Genomic DNA, 18,826 nt, shown 5'->3' on the forward strand with positions numbered 1-18,826 from the left:
TGCTGAAGTAGAAGATCTCATTTCAACACTCTGGCCATGAAATATTCATCAGGGATACGTCAGTTTCAGGTTCCTTTCCATATCCTATAGAATCCTCTGTTAACATGTTGGTTATTATAGGGATGTAGGAACACTCAGAGTCAGATCATGTGCGCAAAATATAACAGCTATATTAAAAAATGCTGCTGGCTGGTATTCAGACACTCTCCTTTCTAAGATAGGCTTGTTCCTGTACTGTGGGCTTCTAGCCTCTTCTTTTTAATTGTTAACCATGACCAGAGGGAGCCTAAGTTTGGTATTACAGAGGCAGTCAGCAAGCCTGGCTCAGATGACATTCCCTGGTCTTTAAGGCACAGCCCAAACCTCACACTTATTGTGAAGTTCCTGGCTCAAATACAAAGAAAAACCATGTGGACAGTGTAAATAAGTAAAGGGACAGAGGATAGTAGGGAATGGTGGGGAATAGGGCAAACTGGAGATCATACACTTCTCCTAAATTGAGTGGCAACCATTCTGCTCTAGCCCACTATTACTGTGTAAAAAAAAAATGTTGTCTCAGCTTTGGCAGAATTCTTGGATTTTCAAGAAAAGCTAGAAATGGGAATATTTCAGATGTAACATTTTTCAAGTCTTAAATGTTGGCATCTAGGTAACAAAATTTTAGAAAAGAGAAAGCCTTTTGAAGTAAAAAGAGAAAGAAAGCAAGCAAGCAAGCAAGAAAGAGAAAGAAAGGAAGGAAGGAAGGAAGGAAGGAAGGAAGGAAGGAAGGAAGAAAGAAAGAAAGAAAATCAAAAGCAGTCTGATATGGTGGCACATGTCTATAATTGCAGTATCTGGGCTGAGACAGGAGGATCTCAGGTTCAAAATCACCCTCAGCAACTTAGCGAGACCCTAGTTTGAAATAAAAAAAAATTAAAAGATCTGGGGGTATAGGGTAAAGGTACACACACACACACACACACACACACACACACACACACACTCTAGTGACATATATGGCCCATGGATTAGGTTTAGAACTTCAGAATGACAAAAGGGAAGATAATATATGTCTGAGCAACCTATTTCATAGCCAGCAAGCCTGAGTATTTGCGACCCACCTACATGAGCCAGTTCAAATCCATCTTTTATTGGATCTTATGCATGACAAGAAGGAATTTAGATTTCAACAAGCAATAGCCACACCAGGCACAAAGGCTTAGAACAAAGCAACCAAAACCATATCCCAGCAGTCCCAGGACCCCTTGGGGACCTTCCCCAAACCTTCCCCTGACTTTGGAGGGGCCATCACTCAGGAAGGAATTGACAAGAGGCAAGTATCCATGAGAGAACTTTTCTTTCTGTCCATCCTTGTTCACACAGCAGACTAGGAAAGGATGAGAGAGACAGGCAGGCAGACAGACAGACAGACAGACAGAGTCAGTCCTTTGGGTGCCATGCTTGGCTTCTCAGGGCTGTTCTCAGACATTCCGTGCCTTCTACAAGTGTGACCACATTCTGAATGATTGAATGATTGGCCTTCTCTCTAGACTCATTACTCCCTCTTGTTCACAAAGTTTCCATCCTTCCCAGCTGAAGTCACAAAAGTAATATAGAAATAGAGTCAGTATCTGGCCAGAGGTTGGGATTCCTTACTTGGAAAGTCACAATCCATGTGGAGAGTGATTGTGAGGGTAGTGGGTGTCAAGGACCAGAGTGTGGAGAAAGGAATCCAGGGAAAGAGGTAGCCTGAGACTCTGCTGGAGGAGGCGGGAGGCAAGGCAGGTATGCTTGGCTGCCTAGCAAGGGAAATCCTAGCTCCTCGACTCGGGCCTGTTGAAGGGGCCTGGCTTCAAGCCCAGCCTGCCCTGGGGAATGTCTTTGCCACCCCACCATTTATTTCTTTGACCTCCTTTCTACCACCTCTTCCTTGGTTTTGATTTCAATGAATAGGGCCACATTATAAAGTAGTTCATTATAAGGATGCCAGAGTAATGAAGAGCTTCATTCAAATTCAGATTCTGCCACAAAATAACCTTGGGGATTTTTTTTTTTTGATTGATGTTCTGTTTTCCCACTGGAAAGATAGAGTTAATACTCTAGATCTTGTAGGATTTGGAGGCTAGTAAATTAGCAAAGGCAGGGCCTGGCTTTGTCACTAGCTAGTGGAATCCTTGGATTCCAAGTGATGGATGACATGTCTGAGGGTGGGATTGTCACATCTAGACATTGCATGGGGTCCCCTTCTTCATTCTATGTCTTTCAGCAGCATGGTTTGAGGACACCTCTCCTCTTTCCTCTTGGGGAGAGGTGGGGAGACCGTAGTGAGAATAGCACCTTGCTGTGTGCTTCAGGTTCTCTATTAATAAGCTGTGCAGGACCTCAGCACCAGGATGCCTGTGTATTTCAGCCCCTTCTGGAGTATACAGTGTTTTTGTCATGGCCAGTGCTATGTAAGTGCTCAGCCTTACTATGACATAGCAACTTTCAGGTGACAAATACATTTCAAGAGGGAGTGTTTGAACATAATCCAGTAGATTCATTGGGTATGAAGCCTTTTTATCAAGGCCATCACCTAATCCCCTTTATGAAGTCAAGTAATAAAATTACCATGTAGATAACAAAGGAGAGAAGCAGAGCTGGAGGAAAGATCTTTGAGCATCCAGAGGTAGATGAAGAGAGTACAGACAGAGGACACAGAGAAAATCTCCTCACTGGGTAGGTGTTGGGAAGTTGGTAGCTGTAGATTACCACAGTCAGAGAGCAGGGCTGAAGCCTCAGTGAGGCAAAGAGGACTAGGAGCTGGACAATGGTCATAAAAACAGAGATTGGAAGTGCCAGGTAGATTTGCATTGTAGAGCTGTAGGAACTGATCTCTTCTGGCTACAGTGAATACAGAGGACTTGCCTGTGAATGTTTGACCTTTTCTTGGCTCAGTGGGATCGGCTCCAAAACCTCACATCTAATCCTATGGGTGCTCAGTGCCCCATTTCTCCTAGTCTCTTCCTTAAAACTCTCCTCCCTTTTCTAAAACGATCCTAGAGTCTCTGGCTTCCTTCTCAGGAAATGTATGCTTAGAGGGTCCCCAAAGATCAGGCTCTATTCTGCATTCCAGAAGGCCTACAAATGCCTTTGTGTGGCTGCCTTTGGGGAAAGCTGTTGACAGATAGAGGAAAACCTTAAATGTGAAAGCCCATGGGCCACAGGTGGACATGGCTTTCTTTGGAGGTGTATGCGCCTCTCTTCAGCCTTCCCTCCAACCAGCTACCCCTTTCCTGATAATCTGCTGTGGTCCTGGTCTCCTCTGCCCTCCCTTATCCTGTAAATGCCTTTTTCTTCCTGCTCTGAGGTTGTTCTGAGGGAGGGGGAGGGATGGAGGATTTTGGAGCACTGCCTCTTATGCTATCAGGCTTCAGCTTTTAGAATCTTGGAAAGGATCCCACCTGGGAAAGAGTTCCAGAGAAAACAAACTTCAGATCCCAGTTCATATGGGAAAAGGCTCATGTTCATGAAGGCAGCTTCAGGGACCTTGGCAGAGACTCAGGCAGGCTTGGCCCTGGCCTCTCATGGATACAGCATTGGAGCCTTACAGGGCTCAAGGATGCTCAAAGTCTCCAAAGGAAAGTTCATCCTCAGAAGTGGGAATGGTATCTCTTTATTGGGGTTGTAGTCTGAGTCTCCATTGAAAAAGTTGTTTTTGTTGTTCTAAAAGTTTATGCCTGGCAAAGACAAGAGAGATTTTTCAGGAGCCTTCTTTCCCTCCTCCTCCTCCTCCTCCTCCTCCTCCTCCTCCTCCTCCTCCTCCTCCTCCTCCTCCTCTTCCTCCTCCTCCTCGTCTTCCATCTCATTACCACCCCCTGTCACATTGCTTTCCTCTTGGAAATTAGCTGAATTTCTTCGATGGGAGATAAGAAGCCAGAAAGAGGGTCTTGAGTCCAGCGGCAGCACCTCCCAATTCATAAAAATCTTCTTTTCAGGCCCAAGAATGGAACCCAGAATGACAGTGATGGGCACAATTTTGAGATGCTCTGGTCCAAGAAGGGGGATGGGGGAAACACACATTAGGAAGAAGTTTTGCAGAGTTTATGGTGATGTCAAGGCCTTCTTCCCTCACTCCAACTGGGACCACTTCTACAATGCCACTGCAATACTTAGAGTACAATTAATCTACATTTTAGGCATAAAATGAAGTAGGTGCTCCCACAGGCAAAATGGTGTGAGTACAGGAGCTGGGAACACCTGGATTTCTGTTTCTGGCATTTGGCATTTAAAGACGAATCCTTCCCTGTGTTTTTGCACTTGGGGCTCAATACTGACCATTAACTCCCCATGTCTACCTCTTCTGCCAGGGGTCTTTTCAAACATAGACAATCATGGGATATTAAACTTGAAGGACAATAGAGATCATCTAGTCCCATCAACTCACTATATATATGAGGAGCCCGAGGTCCAGAGTGGGGATGTGTCTTACCCAAGGTCACATGGTGAGTTACCTCCTTTGACATCTTTGTGTGCAGTAAAGACCCCTCCCCTACGAACTCCGATTCTTAAGACCCAAAGGTTCATCTAACCTCCACCTGTCTCAGAGGACTAGGGTATGAATAGGTGTCAAGTGTGGGATCACTACTCAAGCCCCTTAGGTCAGAAGTGTCTCTTCCAGAGGAAGAAACTTCACAGGGCTTATGTGACTGGTGTGAAAAAAGGAGGAGAGACATCACAGCCTGGAGAGAAACAGTAGTGTCATAAACCTTCTTGGCAGGATGCCCAGACCCATGACCTTCCTTCCCTTCCCCCTTGGATCTCAGCGAGCTCTTGTCTGGGGTCAGCACAGAGAAGCTATCTCAGAAAAGTCTCATTTTGACATGGAGTGTCCCTCTAAATATGATGTCAGAGGCAAAAAAGGTCTCCTCTATCTTCACAAATCTGACCCCATACCCTGCAGAGGAAGAAAATCCAACACCCAAAATGACAGCTCTGCTTTAATCATAATACACCCTGGGCAGGAGAAATAGAAAGTCTAAGTGCAAATGAATTCTGTTTCAATCTCTCCCTACTATATATCCCCAATACTCAGTGGCCCATCACACCCCTCGGCATGACTGCACCTACCTTTCATGGAAATATAGGCCTGCTGTGTTGACGTATCTGTGTGTATGCACATGTATGCACGCACACACACACAGTCAAGCATGCATATCTTTGCAGATATTTCTTAAATTGGGAGTTGAAAGAGCACCTTCTTTCTGGAGATTTGATTAGCAATACCCACATCTCTGGACATTATAATCAGCCCCTGACTGTGTAAACATAGAGAAACGGGCTGTCGTGGAAGTCTTCCTTGCTGAGGTGGCCCCTAAGTGACTAAGTAGCCCCCAAGTTTTGCTCCTTCAGGACATCTCTACTGGAATTATGCAAAGGCTGAAATCTCAGCCATCACTTTCTAAACCTTTTATGAAACTAGGCTAAAAGATCAATGAGAAAAGGCTCATGGACTAGGAAGGACAGTGTCTCCACCTCCTGGTATGGTCAGAGAGATGGTCTATGAAGTTTTAGTTCCTAGAATCACAAATGCCCCTCTGGTACCCCAGGGAATTCAAGCTCTGGAAAAGCCTAGCTTTTCCTCGCATCTCCTCCAGTAACCCCCGGGTGCACACCCCTTATCCCACCTCCTCATCAATTAGTAGTCAAGGGCTCCTACTCCCAGAATTGGGACTGTTATATATGATTATAGACCAAGACTCCCTAGTGGGAGTTTGCTTCTCCTTTTCCACGACAGTCCAAGGCCAAGCCCCCGAATCTTAAATTCACTTTCCTTCCTCAGTTCAGTGGAGGTCTCAGCGAAATGGAATGTTTCCAGTTTCTCTGACCAGGCTTGGCTTTAAGCTAAACCCCCTATCCTTCCCTTATGCTGACAATTCATTTGGCTATTTTCAATATATGTCTGTATCCATATCTCGAGTTTTTTTTTCCCTTTCGAGCTCCCTCTCCGTTTCCCCTCCTAGTTTTGATCTTCTTTGGGGGTTTTGGTTTTTACTTTAGTTTGCTTTTTTTCTGTTTTTCTGTTTTTTTCTTTTTGTTTTTTTTTTATAGGTTTCAGAGAAATTATGTTGAATCCAATAAGCCTTCCCGGACATTCCAAGCCTCTTAACCATGGCCTCTATGTTGAGGATGTCAATGTTTATTTCAGCAAAGGACGTCATGGCTTTTAAAAAAAACAAACAAAACAAAACTTCTTTTAAGCCTCCTTGTTTTGATATCACCTTGGTAGGCGGGGCCCTCTGAGAGGTTGGAAGCTCTAGGTGTTCTCTTTGGATCCGGGGATGCTAAGTAGAAACTGCATGAGCCGCCGGTGCCCCTGCACCCTTAAACACCGCCAAGATGGGCATTTCCCCGACCGCCACTGGGAGGGCTGCCCCTTCCTCCAGCATCACTATACTCCTTTGTTTTCCGGCCTACGAGGCAGCTCTGGCCACCATCTTTAGAGCCAATAAAGACAATTAAAAATCGGTGCACCAGGAGCCATCTTTGAAACACACTAGCTATTCTCTTGCTTTTCAAAAACAAACCCTACCACCGCGAGAAACCTGATGAAGTCCAGCCGAGCTCTGGCCTCCCTTTCCTGTGCAGCAGCGGGGTCTCCCTGGCTCTTCCTAGGACACCATGCTGCCCTCTTAGTGACCTCATGGCCCTGCATCCTGCAGCGGGGAAGACTCAGAGAGAGAGCAGCTAAGCAGAGGCGGAGACGGCGCGGTGAGAGGAGAGGGAGCCAGGTGGAGTGCTGGCACCAGCGTAGGTCTCAGAGGGAAGAATGGAAACCAGTCTTTTTGTATTATTATTATTGTTATTTTTTTGGTGGAAAAAATCATACCTTTTTTTTTTTGAACATCTTTGCCCCTTCTTCCTCTTCTCTCTGGAATGGCTCACAGTGAGTGTGATTATTAGAGAATTCCTTGGAAAGAGAGTTTCTCCAGGCTCCTCCTTGGCCCCTAGAGCTGCAGTTCTGGCAAGCTTTGGCTGCAGGAGGTCTTGGAGCCCGTGAATTGGCCGGCCTACTGGGAACGCAAGGGACCAAGGGGACAAGGGAACGAGGCCCTTCCTGCTAGTCCCTGATCCTGGGATTGGCTCTCTTCCCCTACTTCCGCTTATTCTTGACTCAGAGAACTTTTGGAGTCCAATGGAGTCATCATTTCAAGGTCAAGATGAACCGAAGGGGAAGAGAAGTAAAAATTGGCCTCCTCCAGCCCCTCTCATGGCACCGACGGAAGTGTCCCCTGTCCTCTGGTCAATCTGTGTGTTTATTTTGCTTGCTTTTACTCATGCCTTACTCCTCCAGAGCCACCCTCTCCCAAAGAGGGGGTTTGCTCCCCCCATTTTCACCTTGATCCCCTGGGGAGAAGGAAGGGGATAACTTTCCCTTGTTGGACAGGAAAGGCTCATTGTAGGGCCTGAGACCCTCAGCAGTCCTTTGCTGATAGGTTAGTTGAGTGGACTTCTGTCTTGGCCCAGCTCTGTCTACACCCCTGGGGTCCCCATTGTATGGAGATTGTCCCCTGCCGGTGACAAGCGGGAACAGGGAGCTCTCCATGGGGAGTTCTTGGGTCCAAATGGTGGTTTTTACAACCCAATAAGTTTGGACATGGTGTCGCACAACATTTGAGAATAGTTGATGGCAAATTCACCTGGGATTAGGAGTCAGACTTAAGGGTTTTATTCCCTGGCTCCTGTTGATGGTGGCTCATATGGCAGATTCCCAGCCTGATTCCACAGATGCCTCTGTGGAAGTTTAAAACATGAAACTTTCCAAGTTCTTGCCTAGTATCTGTGGTGGCCTCCTGGGCACCAGGTTTCCAGAGCATCACCTGGGGTCCCAGGCATGGGTTTTTGTAGCCCCTTCCGGCTCCCCTCATCTCTTGCATTCCACCATGTCAGGCTGTCCCCCCTCACGCCCTGTTGACTCCTGGGGTCCAGGGCTCCTCCGAGTGTGGCTTTAAGGAGTAAGCTTGAGGGTGGTGTTTTTCAATTGTTGTAAACCATTACCTCATTTCCAGCCTCCCAGGCCCCATCCATCCCAGCATCTTTTATTCTGCTATTTTTTTTTCTCACCTTGTGCTATGATAATGGGCCGTTGTGTTTCCACAGAGACTTATAGGAGTGTTCAGTGTATAGTTTCTTAATAAACACTTTATTTTCTAATGAAATGACTGGATCAGACCTCTTATTTGGAAACTTTGCAAAGGACATTAAAGATAAAGAAATTTTCAGGCTGCCCCTACGTCCTTTCCCGTTTTACTGTGACTCTTTGAAAGTAGTTTCTTAGCTCAGTTCTGTTTGCAAAGGTATTTACAGTCCGTTCCACTGGCCTCCAGATAGGTTCCTACAGTGAAGTGTTTCCTTGTCTTATTGGGAAGAAATTAGAGGCTCTGAGAGGATGAACGGTCCACTTAGGGTCACACAGCATGAGAGGCAGAAGCACGATTTAAAGCTGACTTTGCAGTCACTTCTAGGACCACTGGGACCCTCACTTCCTTGGTGCTTGGGGGACCTTTTACTTATCTGAGCAGCTAAGACTTGTGGAAATCTTCTTTCCAGCGCTGATGTGCAGAGGGGTCTGGGAATAGGGGAGTCCTTTATCTTTGGTGCACCTGGGATACAGTGGGGTTCTCCCTGGAATGGAATGATTTTGTATCTTCCCGGTAGACCTTGGGGGCATGACTTTGCTCAGAGAAGGATGGAGAACTATTATAGGCTAATCTCTTGATCATTCAGAGACACTTCTTACAACACACACACACACACACACACACACACACACACACACACACACACACGTGTACCCAGATATCATGACAGGGCTTATATGGGCTGCCAGAGGTGGTGAGACAAAATAGTCCAGGATCCTACTGAGAGTCAAGTACTTATATGCTTAGATGCACTAGCACATCTATCTGCCCTTGGGCCCTGGACCCTGATACAACCAGAGATGTTGAAATGCCTTCTGTATCTTCCACTCTCTTCCTTTTATGAGGAAGGGCCGCTGTACACAGTAGATGTAGAACAGGATCTAGGGTGGACCCAGATCCATAAGTGATTCCAGCAGGACTTGTCAGAGTTTGGAGGTAAAGGTCAAGCAGGTCACTTTAGTGAGCTCACCTTGCAAGTGTGACAGGGACTTGGCCAGGCTAGGTTGGTGCCTTTCTGCTTACTCCCACTTACTTTATCTCTGATTAAAGTTCAGTTTGGTTTAAGTCCCCTTCTCCCCCAAGTGGAAGCTCCTGTCCTCTGGAGCAGCCTGGTGGGCCAGTGGGTAGGGGTTGCTCCAGCTCTGCATTATTCTTTTTTGAATGGTTGCAGGGAATCAGGGTTGGAACAGAGATGCCTGGGGTTTGGGACTGTTCTTGAGATTATGAGAGGGGGACGTGACTTCAAGGGATAATTTTCATTTTCACGTGGGAGAGGTTTAAGCTTTGATCAGTTCTGGTGCATAGAGCTTGCCAACACAGGAGGACAGCTCCTGAGTAGAAACAGTCCCTAGGAGGGTGGGAGGGGAGCCTTCTCTTCCCAGGCAAGCCAGGTGAAAGGAGAGCCCTTTTAATGCAGGAGGAAAAGATCGGGAAGGTGTGGGGTCCTTTTGAGGCTTGAGGTCAAGAAAGGGAGGAAGTTCTTGCCTGGTGGCTTTTATCTTGTCTATAAAATATTAGACAAGACTTGTACTGTGGGCAAGAAGAGTTGAAGAGAGTTGAGCAAGTCTCAGGCAATGGCAGGAGAGAAGCAGGAGGAGGTTGTCCACAAAACAAGAACCTGGCTGATTTTGCAGAAGGATGTTTAGTTTCTAGGCCTCTGTTTTCCGTAGTTTCCATAGGTGTTGGAATGCTGTGACACATATTCCCCTTTGACCTTTGAAGCAGCCCAACACCACCCTAAAAGAATGCCGGCTTACAGTGGGTTCCATATGGGGATCAGGACCTTCCTGGGTCATACCTCCCTGGTAGGATTTTATAGAGGCTTTCTTGTTTGGGGCTGTAGGATTTTGCTGTAGTGCTTCAAAGCTGACACAGCCCAAGAGGCCAGCGCACTCTGACCTCAGTTCTGGACAGGTGTTGAGGGCGCTGATCCTGAAACAAGAGAGAGAGAGAGAGAGAGAGAGAGAGAGAGAGAGAGAGAGAGAGAGAGAGAGAGAGAGAGAGAGGTGCCACTGCATCCTTCATCTGGTGTAGTCTTCCAGGGACATATACCCTGGAGATCCTGTGCATCACTACTGTTATGTAGCCACAGATCCTGGAACCAGTTGCCAAGTTCCCCAGAATGGGCTCACCAAGGAGCTTTGGAAATCATAATTAGGTCTGACTTAGGAAGCACCTACTCAGAGCCAGGGACGTTCTGCCCATGGGGAACGGAGAGTCAATGACAAGGCTGGGCTTTCACAGCTTCCAACTGACCCAGACTCAGCCTCATCTGCTGCCCCACAAAGGACTCCATCTTTTGCTTCTAGAAGGCTGTATTTTAATTCCTGAGGCTGCACAGTTATAGCTCTGCACCTTTCACTTTCTAGACAAAGAAGTCTTTTCAAGGGCTTCTAGGGCTAGACAGTATGCCTAGCTTTTTTCCAGGACTACCCAAACAGGGTGATTTTAAAGACTCTCTAGAAAAGAATGCCTCCAATATCTCCCTCACTCTACATTCTAGTATATCATGACCCTAGATGTCTGCAGGTATGGAGCTGGTCTTAGATCTCAGGTAAAGCTCCTGGTTTGCAGTTGGAAAGACTTCCACACAGACAGTGATAGCATCTTTGCCATTAAGGAAAACTTGCTGATGGGGACTAACTAAGTTTTTAAGAAGTACATTAGACTGCCAAGATCAGGGCAAGTGTTAGCAGCTTGAGACTGGAAGGCCCTAGAAGAAAGATCTTTGTCTCACTTGTGACCCCCATTTGACCTTGCTTAACTCCACCTCAAAGACCTCCTGGTGTGTTGATGTTCAGCCATAGATTCTCACCCAAGCAAAGGCAGACACTGAGCAGGTTCAGTCTGGAAGCCAAAAACTGGTCTCTGGCCTCCCTTGCATTTACCCCTCCCTGGTGAGAATTCCTTTCTACAGCCACATCCTCACCTCCACCTCCCCAGCCACAGACTTGACACCCGCCCCCCCTGGCTTAGCCCATTTTTCTCAGGTCAAGGCCAGCTTCTAGCAAACAACAAAGCCTCTTAGATACAATAGAGAGGGCTCTGAAAAGGCACAGGAGTCCACAGATCGATGCAGGCGACTTCATTGTTGTGTAGCTTGCTGAGCTGAGCCAGACAAGGATTAGGTAAAGAGCAGGAGCTGAGCCTCCTTGCTCCTTCAGTGTTTCCTGAGTCCTGTGCTCAGGTCTGACTCACACATTGCTGCCAGCAGGACGCTGGGAGCCAGAGCAGAGCAATAAGAGGCTGGCAGGGAGGAGAGGAAGGAGGGAAGGAGAGAGATGGGGCCCAGGGATACTGGCTACACAGAGGCTTCCTTGAGAAAGATCAAGGGAGAGCCCTTCAGCATTACAATGGAGGGGGCAAGGAAGCTGGGGAGAAAGGAGGAGCCTGGTTTGCAACTGGATGGTCCATCCAAGCTCTGAGCTCTGCTCTCCCCTCTCCCGACTCCCAAACCAGCCACCCTCCCCACTCTCTTATGCTGGTTGGTGTGGGCAGAGCAGCTTGCAGGCTCACGTTTCTCTGGATAGTTTTGCTTCTGCATTCCTTAACTCTAAAAAGCCTACTGTTACCACCCCCTGTACTTCCCACCTCCCAAGAGAACCTCAGCCTACATCTGACAATATATTTTCAGAGCTGAATAAGACTCCTCCTTCAACCCTACTTGAACTTAAAAGAAAGTTGAGATGAACTGGCAGGAGATAAGGTCCCTTGTCTCGTTTTAGGGGTGGTTTGGAAATGACAGCAGAATTTTGAGGCCCATTTGGGTAGGATTTTAGTCCCCATTCCTCCTACTCTGTGGGTGGACCCACAGAGTAACCTGAACCCCCTGCCCCTTTAAAGCTTTGGCTTGCTCAGGGAAGGTTTCTGCATGGGTGAGAAGGTTCAAGACCTCTCTGTGTTTTTGTTTCTTTCCTGTCCTATCAGGAACTCCTCTCTCTCTCTCTCTCTCTCTCTCTCTCTCTCTCTCTCTCTTTCTCTCTCTCTCTCTCTGTATGTGCACACATGTGTGCATGCTCAATAGATCTAGATTTTATTATTCCTCGACCCTTAACTTGCAGGAGGATGCAGATGCCTTGCTCAGATGTTCTGCATGCTCCTGGTTGGGGAGTATGAGAGAGATACCGGGGTTGAGCCTTTGACTGCAGAGTTTATCTCCTGTAAGAGAAGGAAGCATGGCAGGCAGGAGGACCTCTGTGGAGCACTGATCCTGCAGGGTCATAGAAGATTCAGATGGCTCAGATTCCATGTCAAAACCTCCAGCTAGGTCTGTGTGGATCTTATTTATGAAGGAACTTGGGACTCTTTGGGGAAGAAGAGAAAAGCAAGGTTACAAGTTACTAGAGAATAACAGAGCTATGGAGAAACCTTGACTGTGGGCTTGGGTGAGAATTTCATGCCTATAAAACTGAATATGTACAAACTTTCAACATGGTACCAGGGTGTTCCTGGGCTGCTCAGGGTCACGGTGTATTCTTACAACCAATAGGTGCCTCTTCCAGCCTCTCTGATGTAGATGAACCTCACTTTAATTTGTCTAAGCACCAAAAAAAGGGCATATGGCATAAACAAGAATGAAGCTTGGCTTTTGTGGGGTCCAGAACCAGAGTTCAAAGCAGTGCTCACTCCACCCCCTGATGTGGAGAATAGTCAAGTCAAGTCTGCAAGTTTAGAGGATAGATGGTCAGAGCTTCCTCTCAGGCATGGAGAGGGTTTGATGAACAAGAAGTGATCCTGCTCAAGGCTACATGTCCTAGGATTGCAGTCCCTGGCTTGTGACCACACCAAAATTTGAGGGACAGAGTGTCCTGTTGGCCCGGAAAATACCACAAAAGCCCAGCTTTGGTAAGTTAATGCTGGAGGCCTTGGTGGCTGACAGTGGAGCCAGCATCTTCATGACTGTCTTTTCCTTGGTTTTGGCCCTGCACAGTGTCACTATGGCAACCAAAAGAAACCTGGTTCTGCATTTGGGGGCCTTACTGGATCAAGTGACCCATTTCCCTTAAAATGACACATCCTTCCCTCCCTTGTCCCTCAGTTCATTCTGCAGTGAGAAGGACAGGGACCCAGCCTGGTAAAGGGCACAGTGATGTCTCTGCTGTCAGAGATGGCCCATGATATTTTCTTTGACAGAGTTCTGAAATGCCACCTATGCTCTTACTCTGAAGTTCCCACTCACTTCTGTCGGGTCCTTGTGGCACAACAGGACATTCTCTGCTCTGCAGGCTTGCAACAGCCCTTGACCAAAAGTCATGAAATCCTGACCCCCAGTTGGAAAGGTGCGAGGCTGGGGAAAGGGCACACATGCTCTTGGTGGGATGTGACTCCATGCTTTCCAGCTGCCCAGTCCTAGGAAGATGTTTATGGCACCTGGCCAGCTTTCTAAGGGTATCAGAAGCACACAGCATGGAGTGTCCTGAGTCTCCTCTGTGACACGGGAGACCCCTGAACCTACAAAAGCTCTCTCACTTCCAGCCCTCCTCAACGCTGGCAGACAGCAGCCTCCAAGATCTGGCCTCCTGCTGTCAAAGTCAAGGCAAGAACAACGTCTGTGCCTTAAAGTCTGTTTCCCTTGGGTCAAGAGTAGAGGTGTCTCTCCCAGGGTCCTTCTACAAATGATCTCAGGGAGGAGGAAAATACCAGAATAACGATTAGGTAATAGCAAAACTTAGCCTATGAACTATATATAATAGTAAGAAAATGCTGATACTTTGATATATACATGAAATTATATATCTAATTATATATAAAACTATAAATTATATAATTATAAGTAACTATAATTATGTAACTCATAATTATAATGAAAGCTAATTAACATAATCATATATAATATAGAAAATAAAAGTATATATCACTATATATAAAATTTCATATATATCAATATATAAAATTTACATATAGTTTATGTTATGCTTAATATATGCTTCATATATTTTTATATTTATGCATATTGAAATAAATTTTATACATATACATATAAGTGTCTATCTCAAATTATCAGTATTCTCTTATTGTTAGGAGAGAATGAGAGCGTGAGTGTAAATCTTCAAAGCAAGTTTTCTGTGACTATTAGTGTGCAAGTTCCATTTGACCAAAGGGGTTCAGCTAGGATCCGGATACTCTCTGCTTGCTCCCATCTCAGCGTCACAGCTTTGAACCAACCCCTCTCACTTCAGAGGGAGCCAGATACAGAGCTGGCCGGTGAGAACCTGAAAATGTTCTTTGCCAGAATCCACAGGCAGAGTCCACAAACACGGAACATATTCTGAGAATGTCCTTCCTGGGAGAATTTAAATTCCAAGCCCATGTTTAAATGACTCGCAAAATCACTCCATCTTTATGGCTGTCAATTTGGCATTCCTTGCTACCATAACAAGCAATTGCTGCACAGAACCTCTGATGCCAAATGGCCAACCTGGTCATTAAGAAGAGCAGAATGACCCCACTGTGCATTTTCATGATGGTGTCTTTGGCTATCTTAATAATTTTATTGGGTCAACCACTTGACCAACTGTTATCCCACACAAATGGATCTGTTTTCTGGGCAAAGCTTCAGTCACTGTAATATGGTTCTCTCTTAATTTGAAATCCCCAACTTGCAGAAAAATCTTTTTCTTTTACTCCAGTTATTGGGTAAATGATGTGAAGATTAAGGACCCGGTTCTTCACCGACTACCGCCATATTCTTGTTTAGTTCATGAGATGCTAAAGGTCCATCCACTGTTGGAGAATGCCACATGGCCACCTCTGGGAGGTTCACAGTTTGCATTAGGATATAATAGGCTCAGAGAAGCCATGCTGTATATAAACTTTTATATCCTCCTAGTTTCCAAATTTAATTGAACATGGAAACTTTATCACTTAACACTTGTTAATTGACTCAACCTACACAGTTTAGAACACACTGTTAGCATGTGGTCGGAAGCTTTTGAAGAAGAACTAAGTAAGATGTGTTCATCAACAGCACACCTTCTTAGATAAAGGAACAAACACATCCAGCATCTCTACCCAGTGGGCCTCACTCCCTCCCTCACTTGTACCATAGAGTCAGAAAAGACTTGGTCGCTGGTAGGTGGATTCTTGTGAAGAGCAGGAAATCTTCCTGTGATATCTCAGAAGGAACCGGTAAGTCCTTTCACTTAAGAGCTTGAACTTCAGCACTAAATCCAACCATTTTCCTGGTGGAGGTGGCATCTCTAATGGTAGCGCACAAAACTGAAGACCTGGATTCCAGTCTCAGCACTACAACTACCAAAATAACTTGGGGTAAGTTACTTTTCCTTGTTCCGTATTTGCCTTTGAGTAGCCGGTGAAAGGCTTGCCAGTCCCCATGTGAAATGCCTTACCTAGAGAGAGGTGCCACAAATCCCATGTCCTCACATGCCACTGTCCTCTCCTCATGGAGCACATCTTTTGGTTCTTGGGTTCTTCTCCCTCTGTCAAAAATGTTGGCCAATCAGTTGGGAAGATGATGGAGGTGGTTTCCCTGTTGGGTGAGGATCTCGGATTTTTTCTGGACAAGGAAGAAGCAGATGATTTAGGGTTAACAGACCCTCTTTGTCACTGTTGGACAGGGCCAAGCAGGAGTTCTCAGCAAGATTTTTCTACTTTGATCCCAAGAAGGCAGCTCTGCCTAACAAATAGTTTGAAATGTCAACGAATAAATGTTAAAGCTTCAGAGGTGGTTCTCTAGGGAGTTGCCTGGGCTGACAAGGGAGGGAGAGAGGGGCACAGCAGAATCTTTCACATAAAGATTCTGACTTGGTTTTGTGATATTTAAGAGAAAAGAAAACTTTGAATTATTTATAGCCCAAAAGATGGAAACTGGCTAAAGAGGAGTGGTGGGGTTCACGATGGTAGCTTATGTTCCATTATTTACCCATCCCAGCCTTGAATTGGTAAAACTTCTCTTGTTGAAAGGCAATTGACTGCTCCTTGAGTTATCTGTAACTATTATGACTGTTATTATTATTTTACTTAAGAAAACTCACATGCTGTGGTTGTGGGTCTGGGGAGGCAATGTCTACAAATGATTTTTTGCACAAAGAAGAGGTCTCTTTATTCAGAGGCTTCAGCACATCCTTCAGCACATCTTTGACTCCCTCTCAATTTTCCACTTATATTTCTTCTAAGCAGGAAAGTGGTAGGAAGCATCTTGCCTTTTGCCTGGGTACCTACTAGCCATGTAAATCTGGGAAGGTCAATTTCATCTCTCAGTGATGCCATCTAAATGATGGAGACCAATGTCCTCTTCCTTTTCTGGATATGCTGGGAATACGAAAGATGCCATGTTCTCAAAACATCATGGTACTTGGTGGTGAGGGTGGGGGTGTAGAGAAATAGCATCTATATTACATGAAGGGGAAAAAGAGAAAGAAATTCAAAACGGACAAGTCAAAAGTGATAGGTGGATTGGTGGTAATCTTAGAGGGAATGGGATTTTCCCTCCATTTATTTTGGTTAGCATTGCTTCTTATTGAGAATCATAGCCTGAGTCTATGGTATGGGTAATTGAAACCTCCCAATAATCTCCAAGTTGCAGATAAATTGAAAATTATAAGTTTCACATGTTCTCTCTTCTCTCTTCACAAATGGTTTGAATGTTCTCTTGGTCACTCTCCTGATTTTTTTTATTTTGCACCCTTGGCACTGTCAGAGGTGCAAACAGATGGAGCCAACTTTTGGACAGTTTGTGTATGGTGAGGTGAGACTAGTCAAAGTGCACATCAGGTATCAGTCAACCTCCAAACAAGCAATATTGTATTTAGGATGTATTATTTGTATTATAAAATATCAATAATTTTGCTTTTTTTCTAGACCTGTTTTTTCCACCTTGAAGAACCTAGAGAACATTTCTCAGTTAAAATGTCACAGTGACACTCCAGTTATAAAACTCTGAGAATGTACTTATTTTTACACTCAGTAACTTATTCTACTTCACAGAAAGGTCTTCCAAGCCTTTTCCCTGCTCTTCCTACTTCCTGTGATATACCAGTTTGACCGTCATCATTGATCTAGGGCAGTGGTGCTCAAAATTTTTGCTCTCAAGACCCCTTTAAAATTATTGAAGCCTCAAATAACATTTGCTTGTGTGGTTTATACCCATTTGTATTCACTATATCTAAAATGAAAACTGAAAATAAAATGAAAACTGAAAATAAAAGTTAAACCAAGCATGTGTGTACATGTGTGCACACATGCATACACACAATTAACACACAATTTCAACTTTAGAAATGATGTCTTCAGGTGTCAGGGGGCATGGAACAAGTCCATGCATACAGCCTGTAAAACTTAGAGTGAAAAATGCATATGCTGTTTTTATATCATCCTACCGTTGCTATGATGATTACTTTGGCACATAGAAATCTTCTGAATCTTTGGGGCCATCAGGGATCTTTGAATCACATTTTTATACCCAATGGTATGGGGTAAACTGGCACATTAAAAGTTTGAAATCAAATCTGGATTCCCTTGGTGCCAAAGAATTCACCAGTCAAGCCAGTTGATCCAAGTGTAGGCATCTGTCAGAAGCCCATTGCTTCATGCAAATGTTACTGGCTGCCCTCGGAGCATTGGCTTGAGAGGAATGGGAAATAAGCATATATGTGCACTTGCTAACAATGTGGGAAGTGTGCAAGAAGGACTTCATCTATTTTATTAAGAAACTTGAGCTGTGGTTTTGGCTTGCTCTGCAAGGAAGGTGTGTGGGGTTGATGGTGGTCAAAACCATTTATTGATTGAGGAGACTCAATAGGAATAGGCTTTGCGAAATTCCATTGGTAAGAATAGAAAGGATGACTGGCAGGGTGATGAAGAGGCCTTCTGCCATGTCTATTGTGACCTTCACTGTCTGTCACATATGGATTTGTGTAAGGAATATAGGAGCCTCAACTGTGTTCTAGCCAAGACCCATAGTATTGATTTAAGTTTAGAGACCATGGGTCCTTTCTTATTCTGTAACCACAGCAGCTTTAGTAGAGGAAGTTTGGTCTCTGATGTGTATGATGTGTCAGGGAGCCTAACTCTGCCCTAACATGGTACCTGGCAGAGGAACCTTTGTCATCATTAGGTATGGTTGGATGACATGTGTTTGTGCTGTCCTCTGAGCTTGTTCTGAAGACTTCATTGTTACTATTGCATATGCATTTCACAATTTTACTATTACATATTAAATTTCACAATCCTCACCGAGACAGTATTGTCTTTCAAGAATGTCTCTGCAATCATGAGTGGATATTGGTTCATTAATTCGATTTTCAAGCATATGGGGGGCATCTGCCTGGCACTGTGTATTCTACTACAAAGTAAAGCATGTCCAATTATTACCTTCAAAAGCCTCACAGTCTAGTGCAGTGAAATTTCTACTGGGGATGATCTTATTGCCTAGGGCATATGTGCAGAGACATTTCTGGTTGTTATAATTGAGGGCAGGTGCTACTGCCACAACAAAGAATTGTCCAGCCCAGAGTGTTAATAGTGCCAAGGCCGAGAAACTCCAGTCTAGTAAGGATATAGAACAGTACCCTTAGTTGTGGGCAAGAGGCACCTTCTTCAGTTGCCAGCAATCCAAGGGCCAAGACTGTGCTGTGTTCCCCTTGTATAAAATGTTTTAGTTGTCTAAAGTACAGTTCCTTATCAAAACAACTCTGTACATACTTCCA

The 18,826-nt window shown here is 45.1% G+C and overlaps 1 protein-coding gene across 6 annotated transcripts in view; it reads left to right on the forward strand.

Moving 5' to 3' along the window:
- The window catches only part of NTRK3 (neurotrophic receptor tyrosine kinase 3), a gene marked incomplete at both ends in the record, with an annotated part of 365,601 nt that overhangs the window by 260,600 nt on the left and 86,175 nt on the right, over window positions 1-18,826 (forward strand). For 2 of the 6 annotated variants that reach the window (XM_080692448.1, XM_080692449.1), the window contains 2 exons: window positions 4,329-4,463; window positions 6,070-6,188. The exons of 3 other annotated variants lie outside the window; for them this stretch is intronic. In XM_080692448.1, the coding sequence (XP_080548574.1) occupies window positions 4,329-4,463; window positions 6,070-6,188 (254 nt within the window). Of the gene's footprint in view, window positions 1-4,328; window positions 4,464-6,069; window positions 6,189-18,826 lie in introns of those variants that run through there. One more of the 6 variants, XM_080692450.1, reaches the window with a different exon arrangement.

The sequence above is a fragment of the Muscardinus avellanarius genome, assembly GCF_963383645.1.
Source record: "Muscardinus avellanarius genome assembly, chromosome: 3".
Taxonomy (NCBI): domain Eukaryota; kingdom Metazoa; phylum Chordata; class Mammalia; order Rodentia; family Gliridae; genus Muscardinus; species Muscardinus avellanarius.